General features: G+C 42.1%; 1 protein-coding gene across 3 annotated transcripts in view; it reads left to right on the plus strand.

Moving 5' to 3' along the window:
* The window catches only part of noc2l (NOC2-like nucleolar associated transcriptional repressor), a 147,271-nt gene that overhangs the window by 60,450 nt on the left and 67,776 nt on the right, over positions 1-19,045 (plus strand). For all 3 annotated transcript variants that reach the window (XM_069918378.1, XM_069918379.1, XM_069918380.1), the window contains exon 12: positions 8,977-9,088. In XM_069918378.1, coding sequence (XP_069774479.1) covers positions 8,977-9,088 — 112 coding nt within the window. The remainder of the gene's footprint in view (positions 1-8,976; positions 9,089-19,045) is intronic.

The raw sequence follows: 19,045 nt of genomic DNA on the forward strand, positions 1-19,045 counted from the left end.
TACAGACTGGTAGCATGATTGCGAGAGGCCAAAAGGCCTCCTCTTCCAACTTCTCATCTAGCAAGGAGGTTCTTCCAAGATTGAATATTAAAGCAACAATCTTGAATTCTGTCACCAAGATTGTTTCTGTACATGTGCAGAAGCACATGCACGTTTAATGAAATATGGCCCAAGTCTTTATTGCACCACTGAAAAATTTTACCCTAGTGGGTGACCCTACAGCCCCCTTGTTAAATTGTGGAAATGCTCTGGAGGGTGTTTCAAGCTGCCTGGATAGCATGCAAAAATTAGCTTTTCATTGAATCTCCTGTACATGTGACAATGAACTAAATGCTACTCTTAACAAAAAATACACTCTTCAGGCCACATCTGTGGGAAGAGAAACAGAGTTAACATTTCAGATGGAAGATCTGCTGTCAGCATTTCTATTTTTAGTTTTGATTTCCAACATAGAACAAACACTACAGCACAGTACAGACCCTTTGGCCTTCAGTATTGTGCAGACATATAGATTTTTACCAAAAAACCTAAACCCTTCCCTCCCTCATCGCCCTCTATTTTTCTTTCAATCATGTGCCTGCCTAAGAGTCTCTTAAATGTTCCCATTATTACCAACCTTCGCCAGCACCAGGCACCTAAACTTATCCCCCTTCACTTTGTACAGATGGTGTTTGCTATTCCTGCCCTTTGAAAATGGTTCTGGCTATTTATCTATTCCTCTCAGAATCTTGTAGACCTTTAAATCGCCCTTCATCCTCCTTCGCTCAAAGTGAAAAGCCCAAGCTCTGCTAACCTTGCTTCATAAGACATATGTTCTAATCCAGGCAACAATCTGGTAAATCTCTTCTGCATCCTCTCCATAGCTTCCACATCAGCAGTATTTTTTAGTTTCTGTGTTATATTGTGTTTGTTTCCACCTAGGCAATGAAGAGTTTGGAAAGATATGAAAGAGGCCTATAGAATCTGCTTCTCTATTGGATCACAGGTGATCTGGTCTTGGCCTCAACTTTATTTTCCTTACTGTTTCCCGTAACCCTAGACTCCACTCTGTGCTTGAAATATGCTCATCTGAGATTTGAATCTACTCAATAATGTTGCTTTCACAACTTCCTATAGTTCCAATGATTCATGACCTTCTGGAACTAGAAATTCTACCTTGTCTCAATCATGGTACTTATGACCGTAATTAGGACCAAAGGATCAGTCGTATCTCAGAATGGACTTGTCAGAATTTTGCCCATGTGTGGAGTACTGAGGTCTTAAAGCAAACTTTTTAATCAAATATTGTATTTGGCAAACTATATCAGGAATACAAGGCACGAAAGAGCCAAAATGTGCGTACTTAATTTGTGGAGGTAAAAGACAGGATTCTGTTGACACTGTGGTTAAGTGAAAAAACACACAAATGCTGGAGAAACTCAGCAGGTCACACAATGCCTTTATGTAGCAAAGGTGAAGATACATCACCAACGTTTCGGGCTTGAGCCCTTCATCAAGGTGTGGGGAGCATAAAAGATGTCTGAACAAAAGGGAGGAGGGGAGGTGGTGGGGGTGAGAGATGATAGGTGGAGGGGGGATGGGTATAGGCTAGGTGGAGAGAGAAGGGAAGTAGGAACTGGAATAACTAGTTAAGGGAGGGAGGGGGATAAAGGCAAGCTGATTAATGGAATGCAGTGAACTCAGTGTTCATGCCCTAGGATTAGAGGGTGCCCAGACAAAAAATGAGGTGTTCCTCCAATCTACAGGTGGTCAGGGTGGGGTCGTGTGAAAGACCACGGACAGACATGTGAGCTTGAGAGTGTGACTCAGAATTGAAAGGTTGGTTTTTGTTGCGGACAGAGAGGAGGTGCTGGGCGAAGAGATCTCCTAATCTGTGACCATTGTAGAGAAGGCCATGGAGGGTGCATGCCTACAGAATGGCCACTGCGCACCGGGCACTATACACATGTGCATACGTGTACTTTTAAAAAAAAATATTCGGTCGTATGTGCAGATGAACGCAAATCGAGTAGGTCATAAGTTGGGGAGTACCTGTATTCTGAAACTGTCCTAAGTTTTCTATTCCCCCATGAAAGGACCTATGCTGGAATCTTGCGTAGTTCAGTCAGATGATTCCTTGTTCTTCTAACTCAATCAATATAGACTCCACCTCCTCCGCATGTCTTTCTGAGACAACTCTTTCATTCTCTGAACTGTTGTATGCACTGAGGTACATGAGAAAATTGGTATTGCTCATTCACGCCATCTTTGTACAGTAAAGAAAATGCAGAGGTACTAAGAGAATCAGAACAGAGGAAAGGCAATGTTATTTTGAGGAGTCTTGTAATGGTGAGGAAGGCACTGTCCTTGAATTTGGTGGTGCATAATCTCACAGTTCATGATAGGAGGAGGGGGAAAAGAGTGTGGCCAAGGTGGGACGAGTCCTTTAATACGTTGGGTGGTTTTCTGACGAAATGTATTGGGTGCATGGGATTTTGGGCTGAAATGGCATGTTACTGAGCTGCATGTCTAAATTTAAAATTTAAATTTAAGCTTGATAAATAGACCAGAGTTGTATGCAATATTCCAGATGTAGTTTCACCAATTGTCTGCACAGTTGTAGCAAGACGTTGCTCCTTTTATGGTTCCACTTTGAAATAACAGCCAATATAATGTTTGCCTGTACAATCCCTTATTGTACCTGCATGCTGTGCAACTTTTTGAGTGGAGGCTGCACTTGCGTATTGAGGACTCTGTACCCAAGATAAGATCAATATTGCATCTAAAAGTTGCCCCATCTTTAAAGGTCCACGGGATATACTCCCATTGTTCACAGTCACAGCCAGAGCTGATAATATTTTACTACCTTGCATCTTAGAGTATTGGAGGCCGATCAGAGAAGGTTTACAGGAGCCAATTAACCTTTTGGCCCACATGCCCCTGGGACGTGGGGGGAAACTGGAGCTTCCAGAGAAAACCCACGTGGCCACAGGGAAAACGGGCAAACACCAAATAGGGGTCAGGATTGAGCATGAGTCGCTAGAGGTGTGAGGCAATGGCTGTACCAGATGTGCCACTTCATCAGTGTAGCAATCTCAAGAGTTATTCTTCACCATTTCCCAGAACTACATTAAACATTTCTTCTTCAAATTAGAAATAGTATTAATTTTAAAAAGGGGAGCAGCCTAAGGTGCATTGTACACATGTGCTCAAGATTGCAGGGTGAACTGTTGACAGAAAGTTGAGTAGGTTGGGCATTTATTCATGGGAATTAAAGAGAATGAAGGAAGATCTTACAGAAACATAAGGCATTGTGTGGGTTTGACTAGATGGATGATGAAAGGTATTTTCCCTTGTGGGGGAAATCTCCTGAGCTTGTTATGAGAAAATTTCTTGAACACCTACTGAAAATCCACATGCATTGCATCTGCAGTGCTCCCTTTACCCCGTCAACCATTCAGTTCACTCATTGCCTCACGAAGTTCATCTCCAACATGCCGTTAGTTTCCTGTACGTTTTTAACCGCAGACACATTTCATCACTTTTTTCGTGTGTGGGGGTGAATTTCCTGTTTGTCTTTTTTTTTCCTGAGCTTTTAACAATTTGTGGCTGTAAATGCGGTCGGTGAGTGGGAGAACCAGTGGAAATTTACTCCACGGGTTTTAAATACTTGCCCAAAGAAAACACTAAACTAATTCAACCACATTTATTGGTTAATTATCCTGTCCCTTCGACCTCTCTCTCACCTTCGCACAGTCAAGTTTCAGGGGCCAATTAATCTTCTGGTCTGTAGTAAAAAGACTATGCTGGAGAAACTCAGTAGGTCAAACAGTGTACTTTGTATATCTTGAGCTCATCGACAAGGCATAACTCCGGTCCGTATGCCCTTGGGAAGTGGGAGGAAACTAGAGCAGCCAGAGAAAATCCACGTGGTCACAGGGAAAATGGGCAAACACCATCCAGAGGTCAGGATTGAACCTCAGTCACTGAAGGGTGAGGCAGTGGCTCTACCAGATGTGCCACTTCAACAATGTAACAGTCTCCCAAGTAATTCCTCGCCTTTTCCAAGAACCTCATCAGACACTTCTTCCCACTTTAAGTTAGAAATATGCTGATTTTAAAAAGGAAACAGTCAAAGGTGCATTTTAAATGTGCTCCTCCTTTCTCTAATTCTTTACAATCATTTGATGTCTTTCTTGATCTTGCAATGTCTGTGAAAATTGACAAAGCCTCTTGCATCCAAATGTCACTGTTTATTTAGCTCAGAGTGAATGACACCATAAAGCAATCCACTAGGATATCTTTATGTTCTGCATTATGCTAGAATATTTCATTAATATCTGCCATCCTTTCCCTTTTTATCTTTCTCTCTCCTGAAATTATTACACCCAGAGACATCTAACTTCCAAATTCTGTCCAAATCTAATCTTCTATATTATTCCCCTTCACAGCCATTTCCCAGCCATGTTTTGAACACATTTTGGATTCACATAGAAGCCATTCATTCCAAACTATTTTTGTTAGTCTTGCATTTATTTATTCCTCCTCCTCTCGAGTCTTTTTTTATTAAATATCTTTATTTGTGATTTCCCTGTCCATTTGTATTTCCTCTAATTTAATGCACATATTCCTCTTCCCTCTGCATTGCTTTGATTTTAAGCCCTTCAGTCTCAACTCCAGTTATTGCCCCAGAAAGGATAACTGAAGTCTAATTGAAAAGTGAAGAACTGTAGATGCAAGAAATTGGAAAGGGAGAGGGAAAATCAGGAGGTCAGGGTGGGGGCTCAGACTATTAACTGTTTCGTTCTCCCCAGTTGCTGCCTAATTAGGCGAGTGTCTCCGGCATTTTTCGGTCCTCGCCCTCTCCATCATGAGGAAAGATTGCGCAAATTGGGATTGTACTCGCTGGAGTTTCGAAGATTGAGAGGGGATCTCATAGAGACCTATAAAATTCTGGCAGGACTGGACAGAATGGATGTGGAAGGGATGTTTCCGATGGTCGGGCAGTCCAGAACTCGGGGCCATGGTTCGAGGATAATAGGCAAACCATTTAGAACTGAGATGAGGAGGAATTTCTTGACCCAGAGGGTGGTGAATCTGTGGAATTCATTGCCACAGAGGGCAGTGGAGGCAGGTTCATTGAATATATTTAAGAGGGAATTAGATATATTTCTTCAGTATAAGGGAATTAGGGGTTACGGAGAGAAGGCGGGGACGGGGTACTGAACTTTAAGATCAGCCATGATCTCATTGAATGGCGGAGCAGGCTCGAAGGGCCGAATGACCTACTCCTGCTCCTATCTTCTATGTTTCTATCATTGTTGCTCAGAACTGATCCGAGTAGCACAAATTTTTTTTTAATTTTTAAAAAATTTTCACACTATGAACCATGATGACCAAAATACACATAAACATTTCCCTCTTGAATATACACAGTGTCAGTAGCACAAGTTTCTTGACCTTATGCTCAACATTGATGAAGAGCTCAAGCCCTAAATGTTGGTTATGTATCTTTATTTTTACAGTATAAAGTACACTGTTTGATCTGCTGAGTTTCTCAAGCATTTTTTCCCTTTCCCTCAAATTCATCTCTCAGCCAACTACTTGCATGGTTTTAATGTCTGTCCATGGTCTCGTGCACTGTCAGACTGAGGCCACCTGCAAATTTGAGGAACAACACTTCATATTCCATTGGGCTCCCTGCAACTGGATGGCATTAAATTAACTTCTCCGGTTTCCGTGAAACCCCACTCCCCCTTCCTCCTGTCACCAGTGCTCTCTTGTTCTCCTCTTCTCCCCTTCCCTCTTTTTCTGTCTCCTTTCACAGAGTCAAAATCAATTCTCACCTCTCCTCATCCAATTAACACATTTTGCTGGTCTGGACTCCCATTCTTCCTCCACCTTCTCCCCAAACATTTCTGTCTGTGTGTGTTTTACTACAATCAGTCTCTTCAGACTTTAGTGTTTTAATGCGTGCATTATCTGTTTGGTTCTAAATCCAAAGAGAAGCCAGAGCGGCCAGAACGTTCCTGGAAGAGCAGAAGGAACTATTTTTAAATGAGCATTTCTTGATAATGCCTCTGTAAAATGCCTCATCCTGATTCTTTTTCACGAAAGGCACCAGATCAATGAAGGAGAGCAAGTACTGGAAACACAGTGGACCAGTCATCTGTAGGCAGTTATAGAATTAACATAATGGCTTGACAAATCATCATGGGTCTGGAACACCAACTCAATTCTTTCTTTACAGATGCTGCCTGACATGCTGAGTATTTTCAGCACTCTCTGTTTATATTTCACTGTCTTTTATATAAATGGAGAGTTTAGTTTGACTGTCTAATCGGAGCTTTTCAAACATGTGGAACTCTTTCCTGATATTTCCTTCAACGTTTTGATCAAATCATTCCATTGAATAATCTAGGGAATTAGAGAGATAAAATCTTGATTCAATTTATTGTCATGCAATAAAGACAGTGTAATATCACATGAAATTTGTTTTCATCTGCCGTAAGGCAGATTTGTCATCGGCGGAAATTGCCTGAAGCGCCTCTTATAGTCAGGGAAAAAGAGAAGCAAAAGAGAATCCCTTCAGTCACCGTATGTCTATGGTTTCACCTCCAGCGCTGCCGCAGCCACACAAAGTACAATCCAAACCATCAGCAGCCGAAGCTTTAGAATCTTAATTCATCATCTTACCTCAGAACTCGAGTGTAGATCAGAGTAATTACTCCTGCTTTCAACTGTTCAGTTAAATCATCTCACTTGGCCTTGGATATTGTGACAGTGGCTGAAGGTCAGTCAGGTCAAACAGTAGAGGAAACTCACACAGCCACAGGGGCAAAATTCAAGCACCACACAGCCCACACAGAGGTTGGGATTGAACTCAGATCACTGGCAGCACCCCGTTATAGAGTTGCACAATGTGAAACAGGCCTTTCGGCCCAACTCATCCATGCTGACCAAGTTGGCATTCTGTGCTGGTCCCATCCTTCAAAACCCTCTCTATCTGTCCCAATGCCTTTTGAATGTTGTAATTCCAAGGAGGTTGTAATTCTTCTCTCAAGATCATGAGCACCCCCGATTTTTGTTTTTGTATCAGAAATTGCCACTTGGCAAAACTATATTGACTGCAAATGGTGCAAGTAAAATTAATTTAATTACCATATATGCCTTTATATAGGATGATCCCCAAACTTAAATTTTTCACTTTAAAATCAGGGTCATCCTATACAAAAAATCTAAAATTTTTACCTTGACGACAAAGTTGCAACCCTGCAGCATCTTCCTGCTGGCTCCAATGCAATCTCGCACATGCCCCATTAGTTATTTGCAAAGTCTTAGTGCTCTCCCACGGGGTCCATCAGCCTGGTCCCATGCTTCGGCTCTGTACAGGCTTTAAACGATCTGTTACAGGAGCCGATGGTGGTTTATTTTAAGATATCCAAATAAGATGGAAACATTTAAATGCTAATTTGTTATTAAAATGTTGTGATTTGCTTTTAACAGCAGACACTGGTCAGCGGAAAGTGCCAGATTTTTTTTTTGGGGGGGGCGGCGTCTTATTGAAAAGGTATCACTCAGAACTAATATTTTAAGTGGAAATATTGGGGTCATTCTATACATGAGTCATCCTATACAGCGGCATGTACAGTAAGTCGGATTTGTAGGTTGTAGGGAGAGAGATGAATTCATTAGATTGACTTTAATTGGTTTCCCTGTCATTAGCTGGTGGGAAAACATCCTGTCAGCCACGTACGAGAGATTTTCATCCATAATAAGATTATTGATCATCTGGGAAGAAAAGTAATCAGCTAGGTGTGTTGTGTAGTGGTTAAATTATTAGGCCAGTGCCAAAGTTCTGGTGTATGATTCCAGGGGCGTGTTCAAATCTCCCTCAAAGTAGTTGGAGAAGATTTAAGTAATTAAATAAATCTGAAATTATAAAGCGTTAGATTCCACAATAGCGATCATAAAATTTCCAGTTTGTTGTAAAAACACATCAGATCCAGTCATATTTAGGGAAGAAAGTTTGCCATCCTGACCCATTCTGATGCATACAAAACACCCATACTGCATGAAATCCTTAAGAGTGAGCTTTTATTCCATAATCTCAATATTTTTGGTCATGATTTGTGAATTCTGTAAGAGCAGATTTCCATTGCCCGCACTTTTGTAACATAGGTGGTGCACTGTGCTGGGAATACCTTTGTTCCTGTCACATTAACCATGTACTTAATAAAGTTGGGTTTCTTTGGTCTAATTCTTCAGTTTAACTATTTTCATCTTTATGGAACTTTTAAGAGGATGCTTTTCACCCGTTTTCATTTAATCCTGTCCCTCTATGTGTATATTAATGCAGGAAGCGCCCCAAGTGTTTCAATAGACTATTACAAAGCAAATCTTGACCCTCTGTTGTGCAGCTGGGGTGAATGGCTTAAGGATGCTGTAAGAATGGGAAATGCTGATGTTGGAGGGGACCTGGGTGTGCCTTTGCATGACCCACTGACAGCTAATATGTGGCAGACAATCAGGAAGCGAATGTCCTGTTGGTCTTTATTGCACGAGAATTTCAGTAAAGTAGGAAGGGTGTGTTGCTCCAGGTACGTGGTGGAGATTAACATCAACAACACCTGGTATATCAGTGCTAGATAAATTCCATCTGATGTTTCTTCCATTAAATTATGTGGTTTGGCATTGGTGTTTATATGTTTTGTCAGGGAGCGGATGAGGACTAATGAAGAACTATTTTGAGGATAAATCATCCCATGATGGTGCTCCACTGTCCCTTCCTTCCTCTTGGTTGGGCCCCAGACACAGTCAGGAGCCCTGGATTAGATCGGTGGGGGAGGGGGGGGTGGGGGGGAGGGACCAACTGCAAGAAGGAAATGATCCTCCATAGTGTTCAGTCAAATATTGATTTAAATCCCATGATACCCTCCTGTGTCCAGCTAGTACACTGTCAAGCAGAGGTGTTTATGTCTTGAACTTATCTTTCAGGTTGTTGCCCACAGCTCGTTACTATCCTCTTCGACTGCACTGTGTTCGAGCGCTGACATTGCTGTCCGACAGCACCAAGACTTTCATCCCTGTGTTACCTTTCCTGCTCGAGGTAAGCCTGAACCCTGGTCAAATCTTTGGGAGTATTTTAGGAAGAGACCGATAGGTTCTTCATTAGCCAGGGCATCAAAGGTTATGGGGAGAAGGCCGGGCAGTGGGGCTGAGTGGGGCAGACTCGATAGGCTGAATGGCCTATTTCTGCTCCTCTATGTTATTGTCCACATTTCAATTCACCTGTTGCTGAATGTGAGTACTTCTCTGATGCTTTTCAAAAATGGATATTGACTGTATCTTTAACCTAATTGACTAGATAATGGACCAATTGCATTTGCAGAATGAATGATATTGCAGTAGGACTGCAAAGATAGACCACTTTGGCCACTTTGCCCCACCAGTCATTGCTCACATTTATGCCCCATTTATGGCTTCTATCTCTACTGTCTAAAACCATCCATGTGGTCCTGTATGCCCTTGTTCAGATTCCTTAAATGTATCAGCGCTCACTGCCCAGGACTTTGGATAATTTTAGTGTTTTTCAGCTTCTAAACTGTTCCTGCATACAATATGTACATACACTTTTAGACAAATGTACAAACACAAGCTTCAGAGTTAAGGAGAGCAAGTAGCCCAAGTGGAGAGACTCCAATCAATCTCATTTTATGCCATGCAGGTTAAGGATGTCAGCTGTTCATTTAGGTGCTAGTGGGGGTTTCTGTCCCCACGCACTCTCAAGCTCTGAGTTTCAGATGTCCACCATCCCTTTTTTTTAAAAATTTTTTTATTTTTCACACCATAAATCACATTAGCCATGATATACACTATTTCTTTTTCACACATATACAGTGACTTTTTCTCCCCCCCCCCTCCTCCCAAGCCACCCCCCCACCCCCCCCCCCTCTCATCCATTTTAGGTATACAATCTAGGTTGCATTAAGCCAGTCAGACAATGTTGTCATTCAACAAAAATACACCAGAAATTCTACTGAGTCCATTCTTTTCTTTCCTTCTCCTTCCATCAACTTAGGTAATGTTTGTCCCCGGTAGGTTTTCGCTATTGTATTTAATGTAAGGCTCCTATACTTGTTCGAATATTTCAATATTATTTCTTAACCTATATGTTATTTTTTCTAATGGAATACATTTATTCATTTAAATTTAGTAGTTTCTTCCTTTTAATTTGGTTATGTATTCCATTAATATTTAAAGTCATATAGTTCAGCGTAGCCCTTTTATATTTTGTTTATCTTCTCTTTCCGTTTTTCCATCATTACCTTTCCTCCTTTTCCATTTCTGTTTTCTTATTTTCAACTCTTTATAAGACAACATTCCTACAACATCCAACATTTTCCTTATTCTCCTATTTCTATCTTATTTATCCCCAATCTCCCCTTCCCCTCCTGAGTTGTCCTTTATCCCTTGTCGGACAACCACATCTCCCCTCTCCATTTGGATTTGCGAATCCACTCGCAAGCGTCAACTGATTTTGCAGTGACCGCTATTTCCCCTCACCCCGCCCCCCCCAGAAAGATTTCACTTTTCATATGTCACAAAGGTCATTCTTTTAATTCCCTCCTTATTCTCTCTATTCCATTACCTTCCCTTATTAATTCTTGTCTATACTATCTATATTTTCCTCTAAGTACAGATACATTCACGTATGCACATTGTCTCTATTCACTCTTATACCTCTTTACCCGCATACATATCAATCGTGATCATTTTAACTCTCATTACCCGTCTTCCTCCCTCAGTCTATTTTTGTAATTGTTCTGCAAATTTTCGTGCTTCTTCTGGATCCGAGAATAGTCTGTTTTGTTGTCCTAGAATAAATATTTTCAATACCGCTGGATGCTTTAGTATAAATTTATACCCTTTCTTCCATAAAATCGCCTTTGCTGTATTGAACTCTTTTCTCTTCTTTAGGAGTTCAAAACTTATATCTGGATAAATGAAGATTTTTTGCCCTTTATACTCCAATGGTTTGTTGCCCTCTCTTACTTTTTCCATTGTCTTCTCCAGTACCTTTTCTCTTGTAGTATATCTTAGGAATTTTACTACAATAGATCTTGGTTTTTGTTGTGGTTTAGAGGCCAATACTCTATGTGCCCTTTCTATTTCCATTTCTTGCTGTAGTTCTGGACATCCTAGGGTCTTAGGGATCCACTCTTTTATAAACTCCCTCATATTCTTGCCTTCTTCATCTTCCTTAAGGCCCACTATCTTTATGTTATTTCTTCTGTTATAATTTTCCATTGTATCTATTTTTTGAGCTAGTAGTTCTTGTGTCTCTAGTTTTTTTATTAGATTCCTCCAATTTCTTTTTTAAGTCTTCTACCTCCATTTCTGCTGCTACTGCCCGTTCTTCCATCTTGTCCATTTTCTTTCCCATTTCTGTTAAGGTCATCTCTATTTTATTCATTTTCTCTTCTGTGTTGTTTATTCTTTTTCTTAAATCCTTAAATTCTTGTGTTTGCCATTCTTTAAATGACTCCATGTATCCTTTAATAAGAGAAAGTATATCCTTTATCTTGCCTTTCTTTTCTTCTTCTATTTCACTGTACTCTTCCTCTTCCTCTTCTTCTTCCTCTGGGTTGGCCATCTGTTGTTTCTTTGGTGCCCTTTCCTTCTCTTCTTTCTTGTTTCTATTGTCTTCTGTGGTCTCTTCTTACTGCAGGTGTTCTGCAGCTGTCGTTGCCGGCTGTGGAGATCGACTCCCCAGCTGGTCCCCCCTCCCGTCGGTGTGTGTCTTTTTTCATTCGCATCGCGCATGCGCGAGGAATCGCGCATGCGCGGTTGTGCACTTTTACTCGGCTCAGCGAGCCATTTTTGTAGTCCATTATTTACCGACCTGAGGGAGCGGGTTTCTCTCTCCGCAGCGGGCCTCTTCGGACAGGTAAGGCCTTCACCTTTTTCCTCCTTTGTCTTCTCTTCCTCTCTTCTTACCGTTGCTTTCGATTTTTCTTTTTTTGTCGCCATCTTCTTTCCACCTTTATACTCACTTTTCTGTAACTTTTATTTCTGTGCTTTTGTGTTTTCCTTTGTTTTTCCCGACTTTTCTGGAGAGGGCTGGAGTTCACCGTCCGGCCACTACTCCATCACGTGACTCCTCCCCAGATGTCCACCATCCCTTGAGTGAGAAATGGATTATGGGTCTAATTGTACAAATCCAAATTCTGTCATTAATTTTTTTTTAAAAACGCAGATGCTGGAAATCTAATATTTAAAAACAGAAGATGCGAGAAATACTCAGCAAGTCTGGCAGCTTCAGATAAAGAAACTGCTAACGTTTCAGCTCCAGGACCCTATATCAGATCTGTTCTATAAACTGGTGGCCTTGGTCTTGACTTCTCGGTTCAGGGAACTATACACCCTGCCTAAGGCATGATCAACGCTCCCCGTGGTCACATCTGTCCCAAAGCCAGCAACCTCATGCTGTCAGTCAGCACATGGAATAATTTTGCCTCCGGCTCTGATCACAGCAGTAAATGTATTGCAATTGAAGAACCAGGTTTTATTGTGGGAGGTGAAGTGTGCGGACATTTGAAAGAAATTGGATGAGTTTATTTATATGTTGTGGTGAAAATATATTCTTTAGCCTTGAGAAATGGTGATGAACTGCATTGTGTCGCAATGCTTTCAGTAAATGTTTATGCAATGCAGTTGGCTGCAACGTGCTGCAGCCCTGTGGAATTGACTTCTCCTGCTCTCTGGAACTCTGTCGAATTTGCAGTTTCCTGGCTCTTGTCCATGACCCCTTGGCTGAGATACAACTTGGACCAGAGCTGCAAATTAATACAGCACAACATCTGCGGTTTCATAAAGAATTAGGAGTGGGAGTAGGCCGCTCGTTCCCTCGAGCCTGTTCCCCATTCAATAAGATCACAGCTGAGTTGGTCTCCACTCTGTTTTCTTGCGTCTTCCTCTCTCGACCAGAATCTCTCCAGCCTGAATGTAATCAGTGATTCGACCTCCCCAGCTTTCTGAAGCAGAGATCTTTAAAGATACACGACCTCCCAAGAGAAGAAATTCTTCCTAATTTCTGTTTTAAGCAGGCCTTGGTAACTTAATTGAGTTTTCTGGAGAGTTGACAGAGGACTGAAGAAGACCTTCTAGTTGATATTATAAATGTGAGCTTGCACTAGGATTTTAGTAAAGGGCCAAGTAATAAAATTGACAGTAGAATGGAAGCTTCTGGAAGAAGAGGGGCAACAGCAGTGAATCATGCTGATAGGTTATTGAGTTTTAAGGAAGTGTATGATCTTGAGGGTAGATACTCTTATTTGTGATATACTGACACCTTCAATTTGATGATGCAGAATTGGGAGGCATAAGACAACAAGGAATTTGGCCATTCGGCCCATCGAATTTGGCCCGCCATTGCATCATGGCTGATTTACTCTTTTTTTTAAACCCCATTCTCTGCCTTCACTAATCCTTCAATAATTCCTTCCCTAATCAAGAATCTATCTACCAGTATATCATGGATCCATAGATCATTACAGCACAGAAACAGGCCCCTTCAGCCCTTCTAGTCTGTGCTGAACCTTTTTTTTGCCTCGTCCCACTGACCTGCACCCAGACCATAGCCCTCCATACCTCTCCCATCCAAGTATCTGTCCAAATTCTTCTTAAAAATGTTAAAATTTAGTCCTCATTCACCATTTCAGGTTGCAGCACGTTCTACCGCTCCCACCACTCCTTGTGTGAAGAAATTTCCCCTAAACCTCCCCTTTCACCTTTAACCCATCTCCTCTGGTTTGTGTCTCACCTACCCTCAGTGGAAAAAGCCTGCATGCATTTACTCTGTCTGTACCTCTCATTCTTCCACACTCCAGAGAATAGTCCTCACCTGTTTAACCTTTCCATGTAACTCAGGTTCTCAATCTTTTCTGCACTCTTTCCATCTTATTGATATCTTTCCTGTCGTTAGGTGACTAAAATTGCACACAATACTCCAAATTTGGCCTCACCAACATCTTATTCCCGGCCCTTGTCCTCCCAAGCCTCAGTGCTCCTCACTCTAAAACCACCAACAACATTGCCTTGCTACTTCAAACTCTGGTTCTTCACCAGGACCACCAATAGATCTGTCTGCACGACTAAAACAGTTTTATTTCTTACAATAACTTCAAATATGAATATTCATATACCCATATTTAATATTTGCTGCAGCAAGTTGAAAATTTTGGTGCATCTGTACATCGTACTTGGGTGTAGTTATCGGAATTCAAGCAGCCAGCAAAAGAAAATTGTGGAAAATAAATAGGTTTAAAAAAAAATACAAAAGTTTAAAATTGGTGCCCCCGGGTCAATTTGCCAATCCATGCAACACGCAATCTCAAGCAATCAGCAAATACACTTATCTGGCATTTACCAATCCCTATAGGTGCCAGATTCTAGGGTGTTTTTTTTTTTACACACTGTATATGATAATAAACTCATTGACATTTTCCGTCCTTATTTCCACTCCCCAGTCAGCCCTATCTCCATATTTGCTCCATATTCCCTTTAAAATGGGATAGCACAATTAGCATAGCAGTTAGCTCAACAATATTACAATGCCTGCAACCTGGGTTCGAATCTGTAAGGTGTTGTACATTCTTCCTGTGTCCTCTATGGGTTTTTCCCAGGGTGCTCTAGTTTCTTTTCACATTCAAAAGCGTATGAGGTTGGTACATTAATTGTATGTTATTGTGCAGCGTGGTTTCAAGGACCAGTATTGGTTTCTACCCTGCTGCATTGTTAAAATTAAAATTAAAATGATCAAATAACAGTGTTTGGAGCTCAGCAGAGACAGAGTAGATAGGAGGTTATTTTCTCTGAATGTCAAATCCAGGGCACGAGTCCAGTAATCTTCCTGCTCCAGTTGAAATCAATAACTGAGGGGAGGTCTGATAGAGGCTGTGTACTTTGAGTTTCCAAATCCTCTTGAGTTGAAGGCAGATATATAAGCTGTGATTCTCCTTCACTTATTTGAGATGAGAGTTTTCTGGACAATAAGGATTCCCTTAGTCCAGTAGAATAATATCTTTAGGTCATGCATTTGAAATAATTTGTCATAGAATGTAGTTGAGATATAGAATACTCTGCTTGAGTGGGTGGCAGAATCAAGTTTTGTTGGAAATTTTAAAAGGTGTCTGCAGTTCTCATGAACTGTTCTCATTTACATGGTTTTTGGGAAAAGATTGGAGTCATTGAGTTGTACAATATGGTAACAGTCCCTTGGCCCAACATAACAATGCCAACCAAGTAGTCTACCTGACCTAGTCCCATTTGGATGCATTTGGCCACAACCCTTTGAACTTTTCCCATGCACGTACTTTATAAATGTCTTTCATACAATATAATTGTACCTCCTTCTACCTCTGGTAGCTTGTTCCACATGCCTACCACCCTCTGTGAAATGTTCCCCCTTGGATCCCATTTAAATCTTTCCCCTCTCTCCTTGAACCTCTGCCCTCTAGCTTTAGCCATCTCCACTCTGGGATGTGGTCCTATTTTGGGCCTCACCAAGCTCTGGTGAAAGCTTGCCACGAGACTACACAGAGATGGAAGCCCCTCCAAACGCACTCTGGCTATGTGTTGTCCTCCACCTCTGATGTCAAGAAAGCCAAATTTCAGAACCAGGTTTTGGAGTGAAGTATGCTCCCTCATTGCCTTTGGTCAAGAAGGAATTTCTCTGTTTGGATCACTAAATCTTATCGCTGATATTCTTGGTTCTTGCTTTTTGTTGGTTTCTGATAGAATATCTAAACCCTGAGCTGAGTTCCCACTGGAACGACGATTCTTATCGTGCACAGCGGAGCTTTGCGTCGGCCTTTGGCCACTGCTGCTGCTGTGGGAACACGGCATGGACGGTTGCTGAGGGCGAGGAGCCAGGGGCGAGCCAAACCACAGGGACAAAGCGAGTGCGAGGAGAGCTGGCGGTCAGCCGAGTCTTTGGTGCATGCTGCAGTAACCGGACACCATCGACGACTGCGCCTGTGGTTTCCTCGCTCTGCGCTGCAGGAGCCCGCATCCTGTGGGTTTGTGAAAGGCGGCAATATGCAGCGGCACACTCTCACTCAGACTCGCGTTGTCTCACACTTCCTTCCTCTGCTAAAGATGTTTGCCACTTTAATTGGTGACAGCAGTATTGGTGTTTTGCTTTGTTTTTTAGTGCCATTTCAAGGTGTTGTGTTTCACGTGGCCCAGACCTGCCCTACTGCGCTTCCCCTAGGCTTCCACAGCTTGTACCATATGCAATTTGCTCAAGGTTGCCTTTTATTTTCAATCCATCTGTTGCTCGTGGAGCTCTTAACCTTTACATGTTTGATTTTTAAAAAAAATTGATTTTAATCTTTGTATCACTAGCTGTTTCACTGAAAAAGTTTCCAGTCCCCTCGAAACCTCTGTTACTCTTTCAGCGGATTTCCACTCTGAGTTTGAACACACATTTCTGTGGGGTATTGGTTAGGTTTCCCCCCTCCCCCCAAAAGATTTCACCTCAAACCTGTCTCCTGTCTGTTTAGGTTTCAAGAACTTACAGCTTTTTTGTAAAACACAAATGGAGTTAAAGTTTGGGGACAAAGGCAGGAGATCCAGTTGTTACAGGCCATAGGGATTATGAACCAGTACCTCCATCAATGCCAAGAATGTTACTTTGCCCCATATCTGTCTGCATACAAATTCAAGTAAAGCCAAGTTTATTGTCATCTGATTGCACAAGTACAACCCGACAAAACAGCGTTCTCCTGTTCTCGGTGCAAAACATGCAAACACATAGCCAGACATAATACCCATACAGATAAACGGAACATTACAAGTATTCATCTATCTAGATAAATAAATATTGTTTCAGGAATATGAGAATCTCATTTGGTTAGTGTGGCAGTTCCTTCGGTTGTTCAAGAAGAAGCTGTTCCTCAGCCTGGTGGTCCTGTATCTCTCTCCCATTGGGAGCGGCTGAAAGATGCTGTGTGCAGGGTGGAAGTCCTCTTCAGACAGCAATCCCAGTAGATCACACTGGAGGAGGGGAGGGGGTGGAAGACTCCAGTGATCCTCTCTTCCACTCTTATGATGGTCAAATTCCTCCATGGTCTCAGCCCCAATGACTGAAAAAAAATGCTGGAAATATTCAGAATATCAGGCAGCTGCTGTGTGGAGAGAGAGAGAGAGAGAAAAAAAAAACTGAGTTAAAGTTTTGGGTCAAATACTTGTTATTTTTTAATGGAGAAGAAGTCTCATAAAGCCTACAAAATTGTTCAAGGTCTTTATGGTTATTCCCCCTCCCTTAGCACAGCTTAACTTGCTGGGCATGTTCACTGCCCTACACTTCACAACCATTACATTCCTTTTCCTCTTCTTATCTTAACTGCTCCCATTTGATAAGCTTTTGTTTATTTCCTTCTTCAAGGGTTGTGCCACAACTTATCCCTGCAACAACCCTGGGCTCACCCTATCAGTGATGTTCCCTTTATCCTCTCTTTCCCTCCCTCACTCCCTCTGCAACTGGCATTCTCTTTTCCCAGCTCTGTCTGAGCATTTTCAGCGTGAAACACCAACTGTCTCTCGATTCACAGATGTTGTCTAACCTACTCAGTGCTTTTCGTTTCCGTTTCTTCACCAAAGAAAGGTAGCATGGGACTGAAGAGTAAGAGGTTCATAAAAGGAGCATTCCTTTCCTGTTTCAGCCAAGCTTTTCCCGTCACTACCTCTTCCCTCTTCTCAACTGTTTTCTTTCTATGTGACCACTTCCTTTTTTTTTCCCCAATCTCAGTACCAGTCAGTCACCCACCTCCTGCCCCACAGCTGCTGCTATGTCCACACCCTGAAATTCCAATGGTTGTCTTTTTTGTGATAGATTTTAAAAAGAGGAAATTTTTTTTTGTTGTATATGTGGCACGGTTGTTTCCCATCATAGGGGACTCTAGGACAAGAGGGCAGGACTTCAGGATAAAAGTACGTCAATTTGAAACAGACGTGGAAAAATTTCTTTCGTCCAAAGGTTGTGTCTGTGGAGGTCGTTGGTGTATTTAAGGCAGAGAGTAATGGGTATTTGATGAGTCAGGACATCAAGAGTTATGGGACGAAAGCCGGAGTGGGGCTGAGTGCAAGGAAGGATCAGCTGATGATTAAAATGGTGGAGCAGGCTCGATGGACAATTGGGCCTACTTTTGCTCTTATATCTTGTGATATCCATTTGTTTAACAGACATCTAGCTCCCACGATCATACAATGCAGGAATAGGGCACGAGACAGTAAGGGAGAGAATGTGTGTCACCGAGCTTCTCTCACATCCTCCCTCAACACCCTCCACCATTGTCAGAGATCTTCCTGTTGATGGGAGCAATGGTGTCCATTAACTCAGTGGACAGTGATTCATTGATGGAGTCAGACTGCATGGAAGCAGGCCCTTTGGTCCAATTTGTCAATGCCGTTCTACATTTATCTCATTTGTCTGCATTTGGCCCATACCCCTTTAAACCTTTCCTGTTCATGTACCCATCTGAATATCTTTTAAATGCTATAATTAAATCAATCTCTTCCACTTCCTCTGGTAGTTCATTTCACTTCTCACCAGCCTCTGTGTGGGACAAACTTACTCCTCAAGTCCCTTTTTGGGAGAGGGGAAGTGTTTCAACGGGACCAGAGGCACCTCCTTCATACACAGGATGGTGGTCTGTGGAAATGGTAGAAGCAGGGACAACTGCAATGCTCAGAAGACATTCAGACGGGTACATGGAGTGGAAACATTTGGAGGGATGTGGACAAAGAGAATTAGCTTGGCCAGCAAGGATGAGGTGGGTCTGCATCTGTCCTCTGGGACCCTGTGAGCATCGGGGGCTGAGTGAGGCTGATGAAGGTTGTGGCTAAAGTTTTCACCCCAACATGAAGCCTCCAGGGTCTCTTCTGCATTCATAACAAGCTTTAAATTAGTTCTTTGCAAAAAATACGGAGACCCCCTGCTGTAGTTGTCAGAGGAGGTGTGCTTGCTGTGTGGGGAGAAGGGCGTCTGGTCCAGGTGAGG

This window comes from Narcine bancroftii, chromosome 2, assembly GCF_036971445.1.
Source record: "Narcine bancroftii isolate sNarBan1 chromosome 2, sNarBan1.hap1, whole genome shotgun sequence".
Classification (NCBI taxonomy): domain Eukaryota; kingdom Metazoa; phylum Chordata; class Chondrichthyes; order Torpediniformes; family Narcinidae; genus Narcine; species Narcine bancroftii.